The sequence below is a fragment of the Lontra canadensis genome, unplaced genomic scaffold (assembly GCF_010015895.1).
Source record: "Lontra canadensis isolate GAN:19392208 unplaced genomic scaffold, GSC_riverotter_1.0 scaffold108, whole genome shotgun sequence".
Taxonomy (NCBI): Eukaryota; Metazoa; Chordata; class Mammalia; order Carnivora; family Mustelidae; genus Lontra; species Lontra canadensis.
Window position 1 is genome coordinate 4,180,576 of NW_022631102.1, and position 20,446 is coordinate 4,201,021.

Here is a 20,446-nt window from a genome sequence, read left to right on the forward strand (position 1 = left end):
TTCCACACCCTCCAAAACTCCGGAGGGGTGAGAGGAATCCCTGAAAAGGTGAAAATGAGGAGCCCTGTGCCCCCACTCCTGGACTCTTATTATTTTAAAAATGTCAGGGTTCTTCTCAGCTTCTGAGCCTTTGGCATCTGCTGTTCCCTCCTCCACCAGTGCCCTTCCCTTGTCTAGCTGCTGACTCCTACTCATCCTTCAAAGCCCAGTGCAAAAGACTCCCGTGCTGGATCCTGGCTACCCCTCCCTGTGTCACGGCACGTCTCACATTGAGTCATAATAGGCCCTTTCCGTGTCCCCGTGTCCCCGTGTCCCTCGATTTTCCTGAAGGTGGGGGTGGGGCTGACTCACCTCCCTCAGGTTGCCACAGACCCATCATCTGCCCACTGCGTTGCGTGGGAGGGCCGGGTAGGGGACAGGTAGGGGAAGGCATCATTGCCGCCGTGGTGACTCTCTCCTGGCACCTCCTGTTTACAGGCACTGTCACAGGCGTTTAATCTCTAGCCTCCTGGCCCTATCCCCACCCCAGGTGGGTGCTAACCCGGCTCGTCCCCCAGGCACGGGCAGCGGGCGCGCCCGTGCGTCTGGGCCGCGGGGAGAACCGGTGCTCCGACGACCGGCCGCGGGCGAGCCAGGCGGGGTGGGGGCAACGAGCGCACCGGGCCGTCCCCGACGACCTGGGGCCCGGGGACTCCCGCGGGCGGCGCGCTAATAGTTCCACGTCCAGCCGACGCGACCGAGGCTGGGGAGCCGCCGCCACCCGCCCCAGATCTGGACCGCGCCCCGGCCCCGCGGGCCACGCCCCCTCGCTCCTCCCGGGGCGCACCTGGCCCCGCCCCGCGAGAGGCCCCGCCCCCGGCCCCGCCCCGAGCCGCACTCGGTCCCCGCAGCGCGCGGCGGGGCAGACAGGTGGAGCGGAGCCGAGTGGTGCGACGCGCTCCGAGCTGCGCTCCCGGCCCCAGCATGGGCAACCGCGCGGGCCGCACCGACTTCGAGTGGGTCTACACCGACCAGCCGCACACGCAGCGCCGCAAAGAGATGCTCGGTGAGCGCGGCCCGGCCCCTGCCGCGGGTGGGGCAGACCCGCGGGGCCGTCGGCAGGCGCGGGCCGGTGCGAGCCCCGCGGTCCCTGTGGCGCCGGCCCCGATCTCCAGCGGGCTCTCCTCGGCCCCTGCTTCACGGAGGGTGGGAGCGCCACGTCCCCCTCCGCCCAGGGGTCTTCGGCCCGGGTCCCCGAGGGTCCCCCCCGCCCGGGTTGGAACCTGCTGTCGCGTCTCGGGCTGCGTCCTGGAGTCCAGGATCCGAGGACCCCAGCCCGGATCCGCGCGCCTGGGGAGCGCGCCTCAGCCGCAGTGTCCCCGTGGTGGGCCTCGAGCCGGTCGTGGGGCGGGGACCGGGCGGGGCAACCGGGCGGGGCAAGGGTCGGTTCCCGGGGACCGTCCGTGTACGGGATGCGCCGTCCTGCCCGCGAAGGTGGAGCCCGCTGAGCTCAACCGGGTCCCGGAGTTAGGGCGCGACCAACGCCTGGAAGGAAGCAAGCGCGCAACGAGAGATACGACTTAAGAAAAAAAAAGATTATGCCCCCAAATGCCTTTTGTCTCTTCAAACCTGTATTTTATAGCTTAGTACGTGGTGGCCGCTCCTCCTGTCATTTAGTGTCCTCCAAAGTCGTTTTTGCCAACGTAGTTGTGGTCAGTCACGCCAGGGGCGGCTTTTAGACTGGGGATGTACAGACTACGCGGAACTGGGCTCTCGACTCCGCGGGTTTTTTTTAAAGTATCATTTGGGAGAGGCAGAGGCAGACAGAGAGAAACAGACTCTCCACTGAGCAGGGAGTCTGATGTGGGGCTTGATCCCAGGACCTCAGGATCATGACCCCCGCTGAAGGCAGACGCCCAGCCATCTGAGCCACCCAGGGATCCCCTCCAGCCTGGTTTTCACTAGATGCCACCAAACCGTCCCCACAGTCCCCAGGGTGTGCAGCAGCCTGGACGGGCTACTCTCCCTCCCAAGAAATGGCGAGGCCGTGGTTTCCACACTCCCTCGCCTACACCTGGGGTTGGCAAACCTTTTCATCAGATTGACTAGGCGACATGTGCTATTTTATTATGTTTAATTTGCAGTTTGGGGATGATTGTTTCCAAAGTTTAATTGGCCACTTTAATTTTTTTCTTTGTTCTCTTGGGTTGGTCTCTCACTTGTTGGTTAGAGCTCTTTGTACAGCAGGATTTAACTTTTCTTACGTGTTGCATGTATTTTCTCCCTTTTGCTCTCACAGAAGCTTCGCTTTTCTTTTTTCTTTTTTTTTTAAACTGCATTCAAATGGATTGGCTCCTTCCCCCTTTAAGATTCTATTTATTTGAGGGAGAGAGAGCACAAGCGGGGCAAGGGGTAGAGGGAGAGAGGGAGAAGCAGGCTCCCCGTTGAGCAGGGAGCATGATTGTGGGGCTCGATCCCAGGACCCCTGGGATCATGACCTGAGCTGAAGGCAGCCCCTTAAGATTGGCTTTTTACTCTATAGAGTTTTCTCTTTGGTATCCCGCCCCAGTCCAAGACTATGATATCCATCCTGTTACTTCTAAGGCTTTCAGACCCCAGATACGCAGCATGGTTAGTGTGGGACTGTGCTCTTCTGTGGCTTACCCTGGTTGGTGTCCCTGGTGGGTGGGTGACTTTCGTGGTTTCCTGCTGGGAGGTGGACAGTAACCCGGCACTACTGCGGTCTGACCTGTGGAGCGTCTTCTCTACACCCGTGCACTCAGGGGGTTCTTGGTGATCACCTGGTCCTGCCCCTCCGTAGAGGGCAGGTGTCTTGGCCACACCCTGCTGCTGAGGCGGGCTCCATTTCCTTCCCCTCCCCTGACTGTCCCCTACCTCCTTAACAGGACTCACTGGGCACCTGGCCCCAGGTGGAGAAGGCTGGGAAACTTACCCTGGCTTGCAGAGCTGCCTGGAGGAGGGGTCCAGACCCTCTGGGCTGCGGACTCAACTTTTCTGAATCTGCAGAGTGGGCACAGTCATCGTGTTGGGCAGAGAGGGTGCAACATTTAAAGGAGATCTGGGATGTTAAGAGGTGCCCAGTGTGCTACTCGGCCCTCCTGGACAAGAGAAAAGGATCTCTGAAGAGAGAAACCATGGGCACCGAAACCAGTGGGGGAAGCTTCCGGCCAGGGCGGCAGGGAGGCCTGGAGGACTTGGAGGAGAGGAGGTGATGCGGGCCAGGGAACGGACAGCACCAGGTCTCCAAGGCTGACCCTCGAGGGCACTTTAGCTCATTCCCATTTCCACTGGCGGCTGGGGATTCCTCCGGTTCTATCTGTTTTTGGACTCGTGAACTTGGCATTAATGAGCCATTTTCCCTCACTCACCAGCATTTGACAGCTCCTGCCCCGCCTAGGTGTCTGTCCTTCGGTCTGTCCTTCCTTCCTCTGCCCGACTGGCTCTGTTTGTTTCTTTTTTTAAAAAGTATTTTATTTATTTATTTGACAGAGCGAGAGATCACAAGCGGGCAGAGAGGCAGGCAGAGAGAGAGGAGGAAGAAGGCTCCCTTCTGAGCAGAGAGCCCGACGTGGGGCTCGATCCCGGGATTCTGGGATCATGACCCGAGCCGAAGGCAGAGGCTTAACCCACTGAGCCACCCAGGCGCCCCATGTTTGTTTGTTTCATTGAAGCGTGGTTGACATACACCATTATGTACGTTTCAGGTGGGTCGCAGCACAAGGTTAGTGCAGTTTTGTGGGCTCTAGTCTCCTTGCTGCACTTGACATTCCCATCTCTCCCTCACGCGTCACTGTTGATTTGGACTTCTGATCCCCTTCGCCCCTCCCTCTGAACCCCTCCGGCCCTCGCAACCACCAGTCTGTCTTGGTTTTGTCTTTTGAGTCTGGGGGTGGTTCGGTTTTGTCTTCAGAGGGCATGTGTGAGTGGAATCACGCGGTATTTTTGTTGGTCTGACATCTTCAGTGAGGGTCCCTCCGTGGTGTTGCGGGCTCCGTTCTTCTCGCGGCTCGGTTTCCGCTTGGGGAGATCCCATCGTCTGCATCCCTTTGTCTGTTCACGGACACTCAGGCTGCGTCCGGGTCTCGGCTCCCGTACACAGTGGGGCAGTGAACGGGGTGGGGGGGGATATATGTTTTCGAATTTGTGTTTTTGTTTTCTGTGGTTGAATGCCTGCCGAGCCCTGGAACTGCTGCACCGTGGTGGGGTAGTTCCTAGTTTAATTTTTTGAGGAAGCTCCAGCCTTTTCCAGAGCGGCTGCCTCCGTTTGCATTCGCACCGACAGCGCACGAGGGTTCCCCTCTCCCCACATCCTGGCCAACACCTGTTCTCACGCTGTGGGTTTTGGCCGTCTGACAGGTGTCAGGTGCGACCGCTGGTCGTTTCCCTCGGCACGGTCCTGGGCGTGAGAGGCGCTGAGCACCTCCCGTGTGTCCGTTGGTCATTTGTGTGTCTCTTCCGTGGAAAATGTCTATTCAAGTTTCTCACCCAGTTCCCCTCGGTTTGCTGTTGAGGTGTAGGAGTTCTTACGTGCTCTGGGTGTCCTCTCCTTCCTGGGGACGTGATTTGTAGGTCTCTTCTCCCGCTCCGGGGCCTGCCTCCTCGGGCTAAGTGTCACGTTCCTGGTGCGGGCGCGTTTGCTCTGCGACAGTCTCCCTTTGTTTTGTTTCCGCGTAAGCCGCCTTTACTTCCGGTGCGGAAGCCAAAGAGGTCACCGCCAAGACTGAAGGCAGGGGGCCTGCTGCCCAGAGTTTTCGGGTTTCCCGTCGTGCATGCAAGTCTCCGATCCGTTTTGAGTTGATCTCGCGCGCGCTGTGAGAAGGCGGGCCGGTGTGTCCGGGGTGCGCGAGCCCTGCGGCCCCGCGGCCCCCGCCCAGGACGCGGCCTGCCCGTTCGTTGCACGTTCCTGGCGCCCCCGTTGGCACATCTCTTGACCTAATGCGTGTTGGTGTTGGGCTCTGTGTTCTGTTCCATTGATAAGTGTGTGTAGTTTTACGCTGACTTAACTGTGTCCATCCCCTCAGCTTCGTAGTACAGTCAGCTTCGGGAGCGCGATACCCCGGACGACCGAGGTTGCTTTGGCTGGTGGAGACCTTCTGCCGTTCCACAGCCGATTTGGAATGATTTGTTCTAGTTCTGTGGAAAATGCCGCGGAAATTTCGTTAGGGCTCACTCTCCCATTTCCTGCAGGAAGACCCCCGCCTTGGTTGTCCTCCTGACCTTGGGCCTCTGCCGGGTGAAGGCACTCCTCTGGGGTTCCCCCCCATGGCTCCCCAGTTCCTCAGGGTTCTTAATCTCTGTGCGGCAGTAGATTTCGGGGGTCTAGAGCATGGCCGTGAGCTCATGTCCTGGCTGGCTCCTCAACACTCCTCTCTCCTGAGCCTTGTGACCCTGGGCAGGTCCTGGTCATCAGATGAGCAAACAGGCTTGGTTGAGTTAAAAGGGCCATTATTCCTTACAGAGCTGTGCACATTAAATGAGGTAGTGTTAAGTACTTAGCCTTGCACGCAATGAATGTGACAGTGTTAGCCCCGATGATAATTACCACCACTGCAGACAGGCCTGAGCCCTCCCCGAGGAAGGGGAGTACCTTCCACCTTTCATCTCCGGCTGCTTGCGCTGTGCCCAGCCCGGGAGAAATTCTGCGAGTAGTCGAGTAGCCCCTAGTACCTCTTTAGGGAAGGGACAGTGGAGTGGGGTGGGGATCAGAGAGGGGAAGGGGCTTGCTTGGGGCCACCTGGATCGGAGGCCGCCGAGGCCAGGCGAACTTGCTTTAGGGCTCCAGCCCACCCCCTGGGGGCCAGTGGAGTGTCCATAAAGATCCTACTGTGGGAGGGAGTCAGAACCCAGGGGCATCCGCTGCGGGGGGGCCGGGGGAGGAACCCACAGAACCAAAGTCCATCTCCCAACTCCTGCCTTCATGGGGACAGGCTCCCCAGGGCACAGTGCCCTCAGTAAATGGAGGCCCTCGCAGCCCCTAAGAGCCACGCTTCTCAGGCCACTGGCTGAGCCTCCCTGTACTTTGAAGGCAGGAACGGAGCCAGCAGGACTGGGATCCCGTGGCAGACCGGAGGCCAAGCCAGGCGGGGCGGTGGAAAGAAGCAGGCTTTGAGTTTGTCTTTAAAAACAAATAGCTTTGTGATTTTTTTTTTTTTTCTTAGAAAAACAGGGCTCAGGCTTAGTAAAACAAAAAACCAAACAGACACAAATTCAAATAATCAAAGGAAAACAAAAGAGGAAACAAGGAAGTCAGACTCTTGGCAATTGTTGGGTTGTTTGGGTAGGAAAGGCCCCTGCTGCGGCTTTTTCAGGGCTGGGGCGGGAAAATCCAGAACTGAACCAGGCTGAAGCCCTCAGGGGAATTCAGGACCTCTCCCCACCCTACCACGGGGCTGCTGGCTCCTTTCTCTCCCGGCCCCTGCCCCGGGTGGCATCTGGGCCGCCTCCCCTGCTAGGGGGGTTTGCGTCCACCCAACTCTGAGATTCCAAGGAAGAGAGTGAGCTCGCTCCCTCCCCGGTACCCCATGAGCCTCCGACCTCTGGCTGGAGCTGTGAGTGGTGTGGCTGGGCAGTGGGCAGGGGGCTGTGATGGGCAAACCCCCCCAGTAGCACATAGTCAGGGCTGTTCTGTGGGAGAGGAATGGCTCTCCAAGAAAAGGGAGGTGTGCTGTCACCCTAAGTGGTGTGGGCAGGGGGAGTGGCAGGCAGGGTGCAGGGACGCAGGGCCTCGCAGCGCATGACTCAGGGCTGACACCTGGACCCTCCTTGGCCTGGGGACATCCGCCTCTGAAATCGTCCAAGGGCTTCCCTTTCTGAAAAAAACACCTCTGCCCCGGCCTGTGGGGCAGCCCATCTCTGGCCTTTGCCCTTTCTGTTGGTTTGTTCTTTGACTTTCGTGGAATGCACCCCATCTGCCCATTTCCCTTATGGCTTTTACAAATGCTGTTCCCTCTGCTTGAATTCTTTTCCCCCTGTTCTTCATGAACCAAACTCATACGTGTCCTTCAGGCCTCAGCCTAAATGTCCTTTTCCCAGAAACACTACACTATGCTACACACACACACACACACACACACACACACACACACACACACTATTATGCTGGTACTTTCTGGAGGGAACAAAAAGCCCTGATTTGCAAATTGGCACTTGGCAGTTTCTGCAAATACTTCTCTTGTGGCCGATTTCCAGCCAGCAGTGCGCATTGCGGGGCAGGGATTTGCGAAGGGAGGATTGCCGTGTGGTGACCTGCACGGCACCCCTCTCCTCCGGGCGCTTGCCCCACTGTCCTCCCTCACCCTCCTGCAAGGTGCCTTCGCTTCCTGGCCCCCGGCCTCTTCTGTAACTGCAGATGACTGTGGCCGACTGCTTTCATCCTCCCGTGTTGGAGGCTCCCGATGTCAGGGCGAGCCCACCTCCACCACGGTTCCCTCGGCCTGGCCCTTCTGCCTGGCCCGCAGGGCTCCCCGGACAGGCCTGCCACAGGCGCTTGAGCACAGGCTGCCAGGAGGTCCCGGGTTCCTCCCTCCAGCGCTGACTGCGACCTGGGACCTGCCACGCTCTGGATCTTTCCCTCCTGGGCTCACCCTGTCCAGCCGGGGAGCTGGGAGACAACCCAGCAGAACCCGCATTTCTAGGCGGCTTGGTGAGGCGAGGACTTGGTTGATCTCACTGTCTTGCCCTGGGAACTTTATTCTCCTGTCCCCAGCTCCTCTTTCCACCCGAGCAGTCCTAGTCCTTGTTCCCCAATGGGTAAGGGTTTGTGCGTGACTTCTTGTGACCCTGTGCTTGGCACCCGTAGTGAGCATCTTTGCCATTTCTTTCTTCTTTTTTTTTTTTTTTTCAAAGATTTTATTCGTTCACTTGATAGAGATCACAGGTAGGCAGAGAGGCAGGCAGGGTTGGGGGGGAAGCAGGCTCCCCACTGAGCAGAGCACCCGACTGAGCCACGCAGGCCCCCCGCCTTTCTTTTTTCTGTCTGCTTTCCAGACATTGATGCTCCCTGTGGGGTAAGTCACTTGCCCCACTTGCCCGGGGGACAGGCAGCCCTCTTGTCCATCCTCTTCTGTCCCCGGCCCCTGAAGAGACCTGCTGTCCCTGCCACGGGATGCATGCACGGCGGCGAGCTCTGGGATCCCAGCCTCTCTGCACGGCCCTGCATGTCCCCTCCTTCCCTGGCCTACCTTTCCCCTTGTTCCGTTAATATGTACCAGCTTTTATGAGGCCCAGTTTACATACCGTAAATCCCACAGGCCGGTGACTTCAGTGAAGTTGTGTAATCCAGTCGGGGAGTATTTTCCTCACCTGGTGGGTCCCTTGTGAACACGTGCAGTTGCCCTCCAGGTTCTCACACCCGTCCTTGGGCTCTGATGGCAGATGCGCTTGCACTCCTGTGTGTGTGTGTGTGTGTGTCCCTCTCCCGGGATGCCCCGTGAGAGCCGCACCCCACCCCCACGCAGCCGGGAACCCCTCCCATCTCGCTGCCAGAGACTGAACAAAAAGCAGATTTAGGGGCGCCTGGGTGGCTCAGTGGGTTAAGCCTCTGCCTTCGGCTCAGGTCATGATCTCAGGGTCCTGGGATCGAGTCCCGCATGGGGCTCTCTGCTCAGCGGGGAGCCTGCTTCCCCACCACCACCTCCCTGCCTCTCTGTCTACTTGTGATCTTTGTCTGTCAAATAAATAAATAAAAGTCTTTAAAAAAAAAAGGCAGATTTAGTGAGAGGCAGGTGAGGGGGCGGGCACGGTGGCTCCTGAAGGCATTTCGGGCCACTTTCCACACGTTCTACGTGGAACCAGGTCCCCAGGGTGCCTCCCACACTGACCGTTGGGGTTGGGCTTGGCTCCTCCTGGCTCCAAAAGGCAGCCTGTGGGGAGGCCGCAGAGCTGGTGGGGGCTGCAGGGAAGCCCTTTAGGAAGGAGGGGATTAAGAGGGCTTCAGGTGCCTTCCTTGGGAGAGTTGCCAAGTTACTCAACAGCGGTTGGGGGATGGGAGGGACAGAGCTGGAGCCCCTGGCTGGGAAACAGGTGGTCAGCAGTGAGCTGCTGTGTGCCATGGAATGTTCTAGACTTGGGAATACTTAGGTGATGAGTAGCAATGATACTTAGGTGATGAGTAGCAATGACAAGGACCTCCCCTATAGCCATTGGGACTGTCACACCATGGCAATTGGCCTCTTTGGGGAGGTGGTAGGAGTGTGTGGTTCAGTGGTGGCAGGTCTGGGCGCAGGGATGGGTCCAGAGTGTTGGCGGGAAGAAGCCCCTTGTGTTCCTGGGGCCCCTGCCAGAGGCCAGCGGTCAGTAGGGGGCAGGTGGGAGGCCTGCATCTGGGAGGAAGACCCTGGAGCCTTGGGACCTCCCTGGCTGCCTCTGGAGGGCAAGGACCCAGCAGCCTCCCTGAGCAGCTACCTGCTTCCGCCTCCCCTCCCCCTGAGGGCTCTGGCAGGAAAAGTTGGGGGATGAGCCAGTATCTGTGGTAAGGCCATTCTGGAGACTGGTGTGGGGGCCCTCAGGGCCCAGCAGGCCCACCCTCCTGCCCTGCTCTCTGGGTCCTGTGAACAAGTCTATCGTGTGCTGGGTCTTTGTGATGAGAAGAAGTCTCCTAGAAGTCACTTTGCTGGTAGCAAGCTGCTTCTCACCGGTCAGAGCCAGCACCTTCAAGAGGGAGAGTGCGAAGCAGGCCCAGAGAGGGACGGGGCTGCCCAGGGACTCCTGCAGTGGGGGTGAGCCGGGCTGCAGGCAGGTCTGACCTGGGACCTAGCATTTTCTCTGGCTGCTTTGTCCTGGCGACCACACATCTCAGCCCCAGGACACAGGTCCCCTGCCGGCCCAGCATCCCTGCAGAACGCTGTTCCCCCTTTCTGGGTGGGGGGGGGGCTGGGGGGGGCTTTGGAAATGAGGCACGTAGTTTCACCTCGCTGTGGAAACCCCGTCTCCCTGTCTCCGCAGCGGGGAGGGCCCGCTCCCAGGCAGGGTGGATGTTTCAGGTTCCCTGCACCTGCTGGTGTCCAGCCCTCGCCTGGGCCCCAGCAGACATCCTGCTGGGGGCGCCTGGAGCTGGGGGTCCCAAGGCCAAGTCTTGGCAGTATGGGCCTCACCCTGCTCTGTGGGATGCTTCCCCAAGCTTCCCTGGACCTCAGACCCTCCTTTCCGTGTCAGGCCCGGCCAGTGCGACTTCTAACAATGGCTGTTGTTCATGGCTAGGTGCCCAGGTGCCTTGGGCCACGCCCGGGCGGGCCGCAGACATTTGCATGGTGCATGGGTCTGTTTGTCTCTCATTCTGGGTGGCCGTCTGTGCTTCCCCCGTGCATACTGAGCTCTCGAAGCATGCGTGTCCCCGTGCATCCTGCTGTCTCTGAGCCAGGGGCCTGGGCATGCCTGGCAGGCTAGCCAGGCTTGAGGGTCCAGCTCAGGGCCAGGGCTCCTCCATGGGGCCGTTGGGGGTGGGGTGGGGTATGTGCTTCTGTCCCTCCTCTTCGGGCATCCCCCAGAGAGGATGGAGCCCAGCGCTGTGCGGCCTCAGGGCTCTCCCCCTCTTCTGGTCCTCCTTTCCTGGGCCCCTGGAAGAGGCCCAGGCCCTCCCGCTTTTGTCGGGCCAGCACCCCTTGCCCGTTCTGTGACCCCTGCCCCAGCATCTCTGTCCTGGCTCCTGACATCCCTTGCCCCCCAGCTAGACCTCCTGTCCTCCCCACTTCCCACATTAACCCTCTCCCCCCTCACGTCCTTGCCCCACTGCCATCTCGCCCCAGGTTGTGCCGACATGGCTCCTGTTGGGGCCCTCATGACCTTGCTAGGTCTGATGGGGCACCTGTCTTGTCTTCCTGCCTTTGACCCTCTTTGACCCCGGGAGAGACACCTGAAGGCCATGGCTGCAGTCACCCAGTCCCTCCGGTGCCCCGTGAGCTCCATCTCTGGTCTGAGTGGCTGGGGGTCCCCAGAGCATCTCCTGTGGGACGTCCCCCAGATCCCCCCGCTCCCCAGGAAGCTCTGGGCTTGAGAAGTTGGGATTCACTGTTGCCCTTGACTTTCTGGCGGGCAGGTCTTGAGTAGCCCCACTCCTAAGACGGGGCCTCCCTGGGGTCCCCACAGAAGGCCCGGGGTGTTCAGTGGGGATGAAGTTTTAGAACTTAAGTGAAGTGAGCTTCACTGGGGAGGAGTCTGGAGCCGAGGACCAAGAAGGAATTCTTGAGACATCTTTGGTGCAAAATGGAGGTTTGTTCAAGCACGGGGCGGGGTCCGTGGGCAGAAGGAGCTGCTGGCCCAGGCTGTGAGGGGCGGCAGGTTATACACGATGGGGTTGGGGGAGGGAAGGAACAGGAGGTTTCAAAAGGATTTTCTTTTTTAAATTTTTTTAAAGATTTTATTTATCTGTTTGACAGACATAGATCACAAGCAGGCAGAGAGGCAGAAGCAGGCTCCCTGCTGAGCAGAGAGCCGGATGCGGGGCTCAATCCCAGGACTCTGAGATCATGCCTGAGCTGAAGGCAGAGGCTTAACCCACTGAGCCACCCAGGCATCCCTCGAAAGAACTTTCATATGCTAAAGACGACCCCGATGCGGAGGCCTTGCCACTGTCAGGTGAAGGTGGTTTTTCCCCTCTAGCAAGGCATTAACATTAAGATAGTTCGGAGAAAGTGCTGCCTGTCCCACCGGGCAGTTGGGGTGGCAGTGGGGGTGGGAGGGTTGCGGGGCATCCCAGTCCGCGGCAGGGCCTGTGAGCCGGTGCGGGTCCGGAATCCGCCACACTCCCAGCTCCCTGGGCGCACAGCCCCTTCTGGCCAAGGCCCTGGGGCTCTGCCTTCTCCTTGGCTGCTGGGCTCCTCCCTGCACTGAGGTCCGGGGCGTAGGTGCTTGACCCCTTGTAAGGATCTCCCCTGTGCGGCCTGGAGTCCTGCTTGGACATCGGCCCCATCTTTCGTGGCTTCCAGCAGGATGGCTGGGCCCAGTGATCCTTGTGGCCTGGGGGTAGGTCAGAGCAAGCCGGGCCCAGAGATCTGAAGTTGGAACATTGTTCTTGGCTCAGAAAACTGCATTTAGTAACAGTGAGAGAGCTCGCGGGGCTCAGAGCCCCATCCCTGCCGCGCCATTGCCCAGGTGGGCAGGCCGGAGTGATGTCCCTATCTCAGGTGTGGAGACAAGACTGGGAGGCAGTGGGGCCACTCAGTGGGGGCAACCTGAGTCTTTGGGAAACTGTTAGGAAAAGGAGGAAGGGGCACCAAGCTCCCTGAAGGTGGGACCGCAGGGGTGTGCGCCCTAGCTCCCCACCGGCGGGATTACTGTCTTTGTTGGACAGATGGGGCGTCTGGGGCCCACTGTCCAAAGTCAGAGCCGCTTCTGGGGAGCACAGGAGTGGCCTGTGTGCTGGCTTCGGTGCCCGAGCTGGGGTCCCACTGCCTCAGAGCATGCCGGGCTGCTTTCCTGCCACAGGTGTGGCCTGCCCTGCCCTCCCGCCTCAGGCTTGGCCTCCTTCCAAGGGCATGCGTGGGAACTGGCCCGAGAGAGAAGCTGCTGGCCTCCAGCTCCCTGGGCCTCCTAGGTGTGCCTCGGGAGGCCTTGAGGGCCAGGCTCCTGGTTGACTAGGGGGGAGGCTGGTGCCCAGAGTCCGCCCATGGTGAGAGGGAGGCTGGTGGAGCCCTGTGGCCTGTGGTCCTGCCCTGCCAGTCAGCTGTGCACAGGTCGCGGGGGCGCTCTGTGTGCGGTTTCCCTGGCCCTGGGCTGTGGGCGAGCGCATTCCTGCTGGCTGAGGTGGCCAGCACGTCTCGGTCACCCTGGCCTTCGGGAAGACATTCTTTGTCCCACTGCAATCTCACCCTCCTCGCTGAGGCTGCTGGATTCCCCCCTCCCGGGCCCCCAGCCCCAGTCCCCCCCAGCCCCGAAGTGCCTCTCTGCCCAGGCAGTCCAGGCCTACTTTCTGAAGTGTCCCTCTTCCTCTAACCCCCTTTTGGGAGGGGAGCAAGCTGGGATGAGGCCTGCCCCTTGAGTCCCCTCCTGGCTCCCAGGCTTGGGTCCTTTGTCTCTCATCCCACCTGGTGGGATCACGGAGGGCATGTGCGGTGGTGGCTCATCCCCCTTGGGGGGACTGGCGGGCTGGTGGGGGGGGCGCCCTTGGGGTGGGGGTGGGGGCCAGGTGGAGCGTGAGTCTCCCTGGGCCCTGCGGCGTCAGTGCCAGGACGGACCAGGGCTGGGGCCAGAGGAGTGGACCCTGTGACGGGCCCAGCTGCTGGAGTGCACGGTTTCCTCCTTTCTGGTCTAGGTGCCCTCAGTCTCCCTGGGCCCCAGTGACAGGTAACCAACCACAAGTTGGGGGGCCATCAGAGAGCACACACATGTTCTCTAACAACTTGGGGTGGCGGAAGCCTGATGTGGGTCTCATCAGGCTGAAGTCACGTGTCATAGAGCAATGCCCCAGGGAGCTCTGGGGAGGAAGCCCTTTCCAGGCATCTGTGCTCCTGGGCTCACAGCCCCCCCCCTCTTCCTCCACCTTCATGACCAGCAGGGGCGGGCGATGGGGTCCTTCCCTGTCCCCGGGGGACCCCCTCTCCTGCCTGCACGTGCCCCAGGAGGGAGGGCCCTGGGATGACCCTGGGCCACCTGTACGGTCCAGGTCACCCTGCTGTTGCAAGGTCAGCGGCTGGAGTCTAATGCCCTGTGCGACCTTGTTCTCATGCCGGGGACTGGAACCTCCTCAGCTTCTGGGATTGGGACGCGGATATCTTTGGGGCCATGACTGACCTGCCCCTCCCCCCACATTGCCAGTGGTCTCTGTCTCCAGCTTGTGAATGGGATCTCCTGGCTTAAGGTGGCACTGGCCACCCCAAGTCTTACTCTGCCTGCAGAGCGCCAAGCAGCCCTAGAGTCCTTGACCTTCACAGCAGCCAGGTCCCCTCCCACGGGGCAGGCAGGAGGCCAGAGGCTATGAGCCCAGTGTGGGCGGCACCCCCGGGCAGGGTGAGCGCTATTCATCAGCCCAGCATTCTGTCCTCTTGCAGTCCCCGTGCCCCGACGACACAGCTGCTGGCCTCGGAGGGGCTGGTGTCCCCTGCGTGCCCCGGCGGTCACCCTGCAGCCAGGCCACCGTTCGTGCCTGCCTGGGCTGGCTAGCCGAGCCCTGCCGGGCCTTATCCATCGGCCCTGCCTGTGGCCCTGCCTGTGGCCCTGCCCGTGACCCAGCGGGCAGTGCCTGCACAGCCCTGCCACCGAGCTCACCTGCCCTGAGTGGCCAGTTTCTCTTCAACTTTTTCCAAACTGCAGCAAAATACACAGAACCGGCAGTTTGCTGTGAGAACCGACCACGCTGGCGTGTCTGATTCCGTGGTACTCACGGCGGCGTGCGCTGTGGCTGTTTCCACATCCGCCTTACGGAGTCGCACAGACCCATTCCGGACCCCCCTTCCCCCTTCGCCCCCTCCTGGCCGCTGCTGACCCCTCCTTTCCTCCCTAGGAACTGCCTGTTCTCCCTGCCCCACACTCGTCCTGGTCCTACAGTTTGTGGCCCCAGTGGCTGGCGGCTTTCACGTGGCCTTGTGTGTTCGAGGCTCATCCACGTGCAGCCTGGGTCAGCCTTTCTGCCTTTTTCTTCTTTCTTTCTTTTTTTTTTTTTTTAAAGATTTTATTTATTTATTTGACAGAAAGAGATCACAAGTAGGCAGAGAGGCAGGCAGAGAGAGAGGGGGAAGCAGGCTCCCCGCTGAGCAGAGAGCCTGATGTGGGGCTCGATCCCAGGACCCTGGGATCATGACCTGAGCCGAAGGCAGAGGCTTAACCCACTGAGCCACCCAGGTGCCCCTCTTTCTTTCTTTCTTTCTTTCTTTCTTTCTTTCTTTCTTTCTTTCTCTCTCTCTCTCTCTCTCTCTTTCTTTCTTTTTTTTTTAAGATTTTATTTATTAATTTGAGGCTGAAAGATACAGAGAGAGCATGGGCAGGGGGAGAGGCATAGGGAGAGAAGAAACAGGGTTCCCACCGAGTGGGAGCTGGATGCGGGACTCGATCCCAGGATTCTGGGATCCTGACCTGAGCCGAAGGCCGAGGCTTAACGACTGAGCCACCCAGGCGCCCCTCCTTGGGTTTTCATTTCCTCCTGCGTGAAATGGTGGGAATGGGGGGCCCCTGGGTAGCTCACTCGGTTAAGTGTCTGCCTTCAGCTCAGGTCGTGGTCTGGGGGTCCTGGGATTGAACCCGCGTCGGGCTCCCTGCTCAGCGGGGGGTCTGCTCCCTCTTCCTCTGCTGCTCCCCCTGCTCGTGTGCGTGCTCTCTCTCTCTCTTAAATGAATAAACAAAATCTTAAAAAAAAAGTCTTTGGGGTCTGTGTAGAGGTGAGCTTGCTGGGCCATACGGCAATCCTGCATTCAGGTTTTCGAGCAGCTGCCAGTTCTTTTTCCCCACCAGCAGCCCCGGAACGCGGCCTCTGGGCGCGCCCCATCCTTGTGGCCACTTGCCCTTGTCTGGTTTTGACTCTGGCCCTCCTGGGGGGCCGGTTGAGGCGGGACCTCCTGTGGTTTTAGTTTGTGTTTCCGGTGACTGCCCACGTGGAGCAGCTCTCTGGGCTCCTTGGCTGGTGGCTCGTGTCCGGAGACGCGCCTGTTCGGGTCCTTTGCCTGCTCTCTGTTGGGTGGTTTGTCTTGGCCCCTGAGTTGTAGGAAATCTTTGTGCGCCGGATATTAAACGCGCACCCACAGCGAGGATTTGAACCCGCTCGGAACGCTGCCCTCTCCCAGACGCCTGGGACACGGGTCCTGTGCTGCTCTTGAGTGGGGCTGAGGTTTGTCACCCGTCCCTGGGCTGGCTTGTGATTTCTGAAGTCCTGCGTCTACACTGCGCTGCGACCATCCAGGCGGGGTCCTTGGCCCAGCCTCAGGGAGAAGCTCCCGGGATCAAAGGGGCCCTTGGCCTCCTGCAGCTGGGAGGCCCTGGGGGCTGGCACTTTCCCCAGCTGGAGGCGACCTCTGTGTGCAGGGGGAGGGCCGCTGCAGGGGGAGCTGCGGGGGTGGGGCAGGGCTCTGGCCCTGTCCACTGTGGGATTCACAGCCCACCTCGGCTCCTCGAGGGCTGTCCTCAGGGCGGTGGAAATCACTGCTCCCGTGTTAGAGCCCACACCATGGTTTGTGTGACGAGGCGAAGGCTTGGGGGTGGCGCTGGGATAGGTGCTGGCTGGGGCATTCTGTTGGCTTCTGGGTAGAGGGGGACCCCAGCTCCCCGCAGCATTTCCAGCAGATGCTGGCTGTTTGCTGTCATGGAGCCAGGGTCTTTCTGTGGGGACAGACAACCTGTGAAGCACCTCACGCCACTGCCATCACACACCGGGACACCAAGGCCCAGAGAGGGTGGGAATGGAGCCCGGGGCACACAACAAGATCGAGGGACCCCAAGAGGGGCTTGTGGGGAGGCGGCTCAGGCAGGAGGATTCTGAGCCAGAGTCTCCCTTTGCTCCCATCGTGTGTTTCTGCTCGCATACTCCCAGGGACAGGCAGCTCACTACTTCTGTTTCAGCCTGTTGCATTGCTGGATGGCTCTCAGAAAGGCCTGTGGGCTGGGAGGAGGGTGGAGGGGCCTGGCTTTGAGGACTTTGGGCTGCTGAGTGGAGTTGTCACAGTCTTCCCTTCTAGGCACAAAGGGGAAGTAACTTCCTGGGTCAGTTGGAGGACAGGGGTGGGGAGGATTTGTCCTGGGCCTGGCTGGTTCCAGGCCCTGTCTGTGGACTAGCCCAGGGAGGGAGCCCGAGGCTGCCCAGGTGCTCTCTAGGCAGGAGGTATGAAGACACTGGACACCAGCACTGGCTTTCCCGAGGGTTCCCAGGATAAGCCCTGCTGACCTGGGCCTCAGTTTCCATATCCGTGCATCAGAGCGCTGCTCTTTGTCCCAGGGCCTGGGAACCAGGGCACTGAGCAGACCTGGGAGCATCTGTCACCCTGAGTGTGGGATGACCCCTTGGCCCTGTGCATTCCCACCCCTGGACACAGCACCAGACTCCGTACCCCCTCCCACGGGAAGTTTCTGGAAGGCAGAGCTGTCTTGCCCCAGGGGCACCCCCAACCAGGGCCTGGCTGCTTTCTGGCCAGAGGGCCCTCCCCTGCTCGGCCCACTCCCAGCATCATTGTCTTTTTCTTTCCTGTAGAACAAACTACAGAAAAGTACAAAAGACTCTGTAACGAGCACCCCCCACCCCAAAAGAAATGAATTCAACATTTTATCGTGTTTCCTTAGATCTTGTTTAAGAACTGAAACACCGCAGCCAGAGCCAGAGCCCTCCATGTCCCCGCCCCTGGCCAGCCCTGTGCCTTCCAAGGTTCCCGGTGCGTCAGGGCGCCGCACTCACCCTGTGTCGGGCCGGAAGTCCCTGGCACCGCAGCGCGCTGGCCTGCAGCTCTCGGCCGCCGCCTGGATTTGGGGTCTCATGTTGCTGTGACTTGGGACACCTGCTCGCTCTTTAGGCCGGTGACAAAGATACCTTCCCTGCTCTGGGAAGTCTCCCCCGAGCCCCCAGCTGGTGGGGAGGCCGGTGTGCCCGGCTCTGCGGCTCCAGGGATCCCCAGACGTCTGCAGGCCCGGGTTTGGAGGGACCCCGTGTCACCCCCTGGGGCTCAGTGGATGATGGGGGGAGGGGAGGCCCAGGAGGCCAGTGCGCCGCCCTCACCGTGACCTCCTCTCCTCCATTCTGCCCGCAGCCAAGTACCCGGCCATCAAGGCCCTGATGCGGCCGGACCCCCGCCTCAAGTGGACGGTGCTGGGGCTGGTGCTGGTGCAGCTGCTGGCCTGCCGCCTGGTGCGGGGCCTGGCGTGGCGCTGGCTGCTCTTCTGGGCCTACGCCTTCGGCGGCTGCGTGAACCACTCGCTGACGCTGGCCATCCACGACCTGTCGCACAACGCGGCCTTCGGCCCGGGCCGCGCGGCGCACAACCGCTGGCTGGCCGTCTTCGCCAACCTGCCCGTGGGCGTGCCCTACGCCGCGTCCTTCAAGAAGTACCACGTGGACCACCACCGCTACCTGGGCGGCGACGGGCTGGACGTGGACGTGCCCACGCGCCTGGAGGGCTGGCTCTTCTGCACGCCGGCCCGCAAGCTGCTGTGGCTGGCGCTGCAGCCCTTCTTCTACTCGCTGCGGCCGCTCTGCGTGCACCCCAAGGCCGTGACCCGCATGGAGGTGCTCAACGCCCTGGTGCAGCTGGCCGCCGACGCCGCCCTCTTCGCCCTGTGGGGACTCAAGCCCGTGGTCTACCTGCTGGCCAGCTCCCTGCTGGGGCTCGGCCTGCACCCCATCTCCGGCCACTTCGTGGCCGAGCACTACATGTTCCTCAAGGGCCACGAGACCTACTCCTACTACGGGCCGCTCAACTGCATCACCTTCAACGTGGGCTACCACGTGGAGCACCACGACTTCCCCAGCATCCCGGGCTGCAACCTGCCCCTGGTGCGTGGCACGGCGGGGGGCCGTGGGGGGGCGCTGCTGGGCGCGCTCGGGCCGCGGATCGCTGTCTGTCTGCATTCTGGGTCGTGGTTGCCCTGGGCAACGCGAGAGGCCCCCCAGGATAGGTGGGGCCTGGCTGTAGAGTGGGGGGGGGCGCTTCGGGGAGGGCAGGGTCTCGTGGGGGAATGAAAACCTTTTGAACCCAGGCTGGACGCTGTCGGGCCAGCCCCTTGTCCTCTCTGCGTGTCAGCTGGCCCTTCCTTCCGGCAGGGTGGCCTAGCCGTACCGCATTCCTGGCTCCCACCTGCCCTGTCCCTGCTCATTTCTGGTCCCTGCCCTGTGACCCCCCAGGGCCCCTTCATGGCATAGAGAGGACAGGGTGGGCCTGGCACTCCGTGGACCCCAGGGCTGGGCCTGAGCTGGAGCCCCCCCAGGTTTGGGGAGTTTCTGGAGGAGGGAGAGGGAGGAAGAAGAGGAGGAGCTCTGGCTGGGGGCCGGTGGGCTGGTGGGTTAGAAAGAGGAGGGGTGACCCGAGACACGGGGTGGCTGGGGAGGCTCCGGTGGGGAGGGTGTCAGAGCGTTGGAGTCCGTGTGTGCTTGCCTGGTGTGCACGTGTTCTACGGGCATGAGTGCTGTCTGGGTGTGCACGCCTGTGTGCAGGTGCTTGCATGTGTGTCTGAGTGTTCCGCAGTGGCACACGTGTTCGTGTGTGTGTGGTGTGTGAGCACCTGTCCAGGCTATGTGACTCAGGAGTTCGACCTGGCTGTGTTCCCCTGCCCTCCTCGCGTCCCCTGCATCTCTTGCCGAAGCTCCTGTGGTCCTACTGTGTGCTGGGCGCTGTCTCAGCCTCGCCCCAGGCCCGTGCAGCGGGCGTCCTTGTTCCTTGTTGTGCACATTTCACAGACAAGGCAGAGGCTCAGGCGGGGACGGCCCTGCCTCGGGAAGTAGCAGAGCCAGAATCTGGACCCCACGCGGTCACGGAAGCACGTGCTCTTAGCTGTGAGCCTTTCTTTGCTTCCCCCAGGCAAAGTCAGGGTTCTCTGCTCATGCTTCAAGTAGGTCGTCTGGTCTCCCGCGCCCTGATCTTCCCCTCTAAAGCAGGCCGGGAGCCCTGGGTGCATTCCCCCGGGGGGAGTGAAGAGCGGTGGGGGTGCCCGTGCAGGCACTGAGGCTGGGAGTGCTTCCTGGAGGAGGCGGGCTGAGGGTGGGTGCAGAGGGTGCAGAGGGGACAGGAGGGGGCAGGGGACGCTGGGCGGAGGAGTGAGGCCAGGACTGTGGCTCAGCAGAATTCAAGCCAGGCTGGGCTGCTCAGGGGCACGGAAGCTGGGCCCACCTGGAGCTCCTGGATCGGAAACTTGGCACGGGCTGCAGAGGGGAGGGCAGGGGCTCCGAGTCTGCTGTGTCCCAGGCCAGCGGCACCCCGCGTCAGGCAGCACTGAACAGCCTGGCTCTGCTGGACATGGGTCCCCTGGGAGGCCGTCCCTGTGTGTGAGTGTGCGTGCAGCTCGTGTGTTCACGCGCGTGTGTGCGGCAGGGAGGCATGCCCCGGCCCCAGCCTCTGACCCCGCTCGCCCTCCCTGCAGGTGCGGAAGATTGCCCCCGAGTACTACGACCACCTGCCGCAGCACCACTCGTGGGCAAAGGTGCTCTGGGATTTTGTGTTCGAGGACTCCCTGGGGCCCTACGCCCGGGTGAAGCGGGTGTGCAAGCTGGCTGAGGACCGTCTGTGAGACCTGCTGGCGGCCGCCGCCCCGCACCCTCGCTGCCCTGCTGAGGACCTGACTCTCACTGCCCCCCCTCCCCCCCAGCCTGGCGCCTAGAACTGGTTTGGCTGCATTTGGTTCCCACGCCCTGGCTGTGCTCTGTGTCCCAGAGCCCGAGACCACGTCTGGCCACAGCGGGCACAGACTGCAGCCTGGAGAGCTCCCCACCCCCGACCAGGCCCCCCCTGCCTCTGCGCCTCGGGGAGAGCGGCCTGGCCCTGCCCTGGGTGCTCCCGGCCGCAGTCTCCCTGGGGCTGCTTTCTCGGGGGTTTCCGGGCCCTGCATTCAG

General features: G+C 61.3%; 1 protein-coding gene across 1 annotated transcript; it reads left to right on the forward strand.

Annotated features, from left to right (window-relative positions):
* The first annotated feature begins 901 nt into the window (after positions 1–901).
* Positions 902–20,192, forward strand: DEGS2 (delta 4-desaturase, sphingolipid 2). The gene is made up of 3 exons (XM_032839664.1): positions 902–1,045; positions 17,655–18,397; positions 19,978–20,192. Exons 1-3 carry the CDS (start codon positions 964–966, stop codon positions 20,122–20,124), a joined length of 972 nt encoding a protein of 323 aa, XP_032695555.1. The 5' UTR covers positions 902–963; the 3' UTR covers positions 20,125–20,192.
* The last annotated feature ends 254 nt before the right edge of the window (positions 20,193–20,446 follow it).

Bases quoted from the DNA above. Each gene is read 5' to 3' on its own strand.
- DEGS2 (XM_032839664.1), top strand. From the start codon at position 964: ATGGGCAACCGCGCGGGCCGCACCGACTTCGAGTGGGTCTACACCGAC. The intron at 1,046-17,654 runs GTGAGCGCGGCC...TTCTGCCCGCAG, and splicing joins GCGCCGCAAAGAGATGCTCG to CCAAGTACCCGGCCATCAAG. The intron at 18,398-19,977 runs GTGCGTGGCACG...CCCTCCCTGCAG, and splicing joins CGGGCTGCAACCTGCCCCTG to GTGCGGAAGATTGCCCCCGA.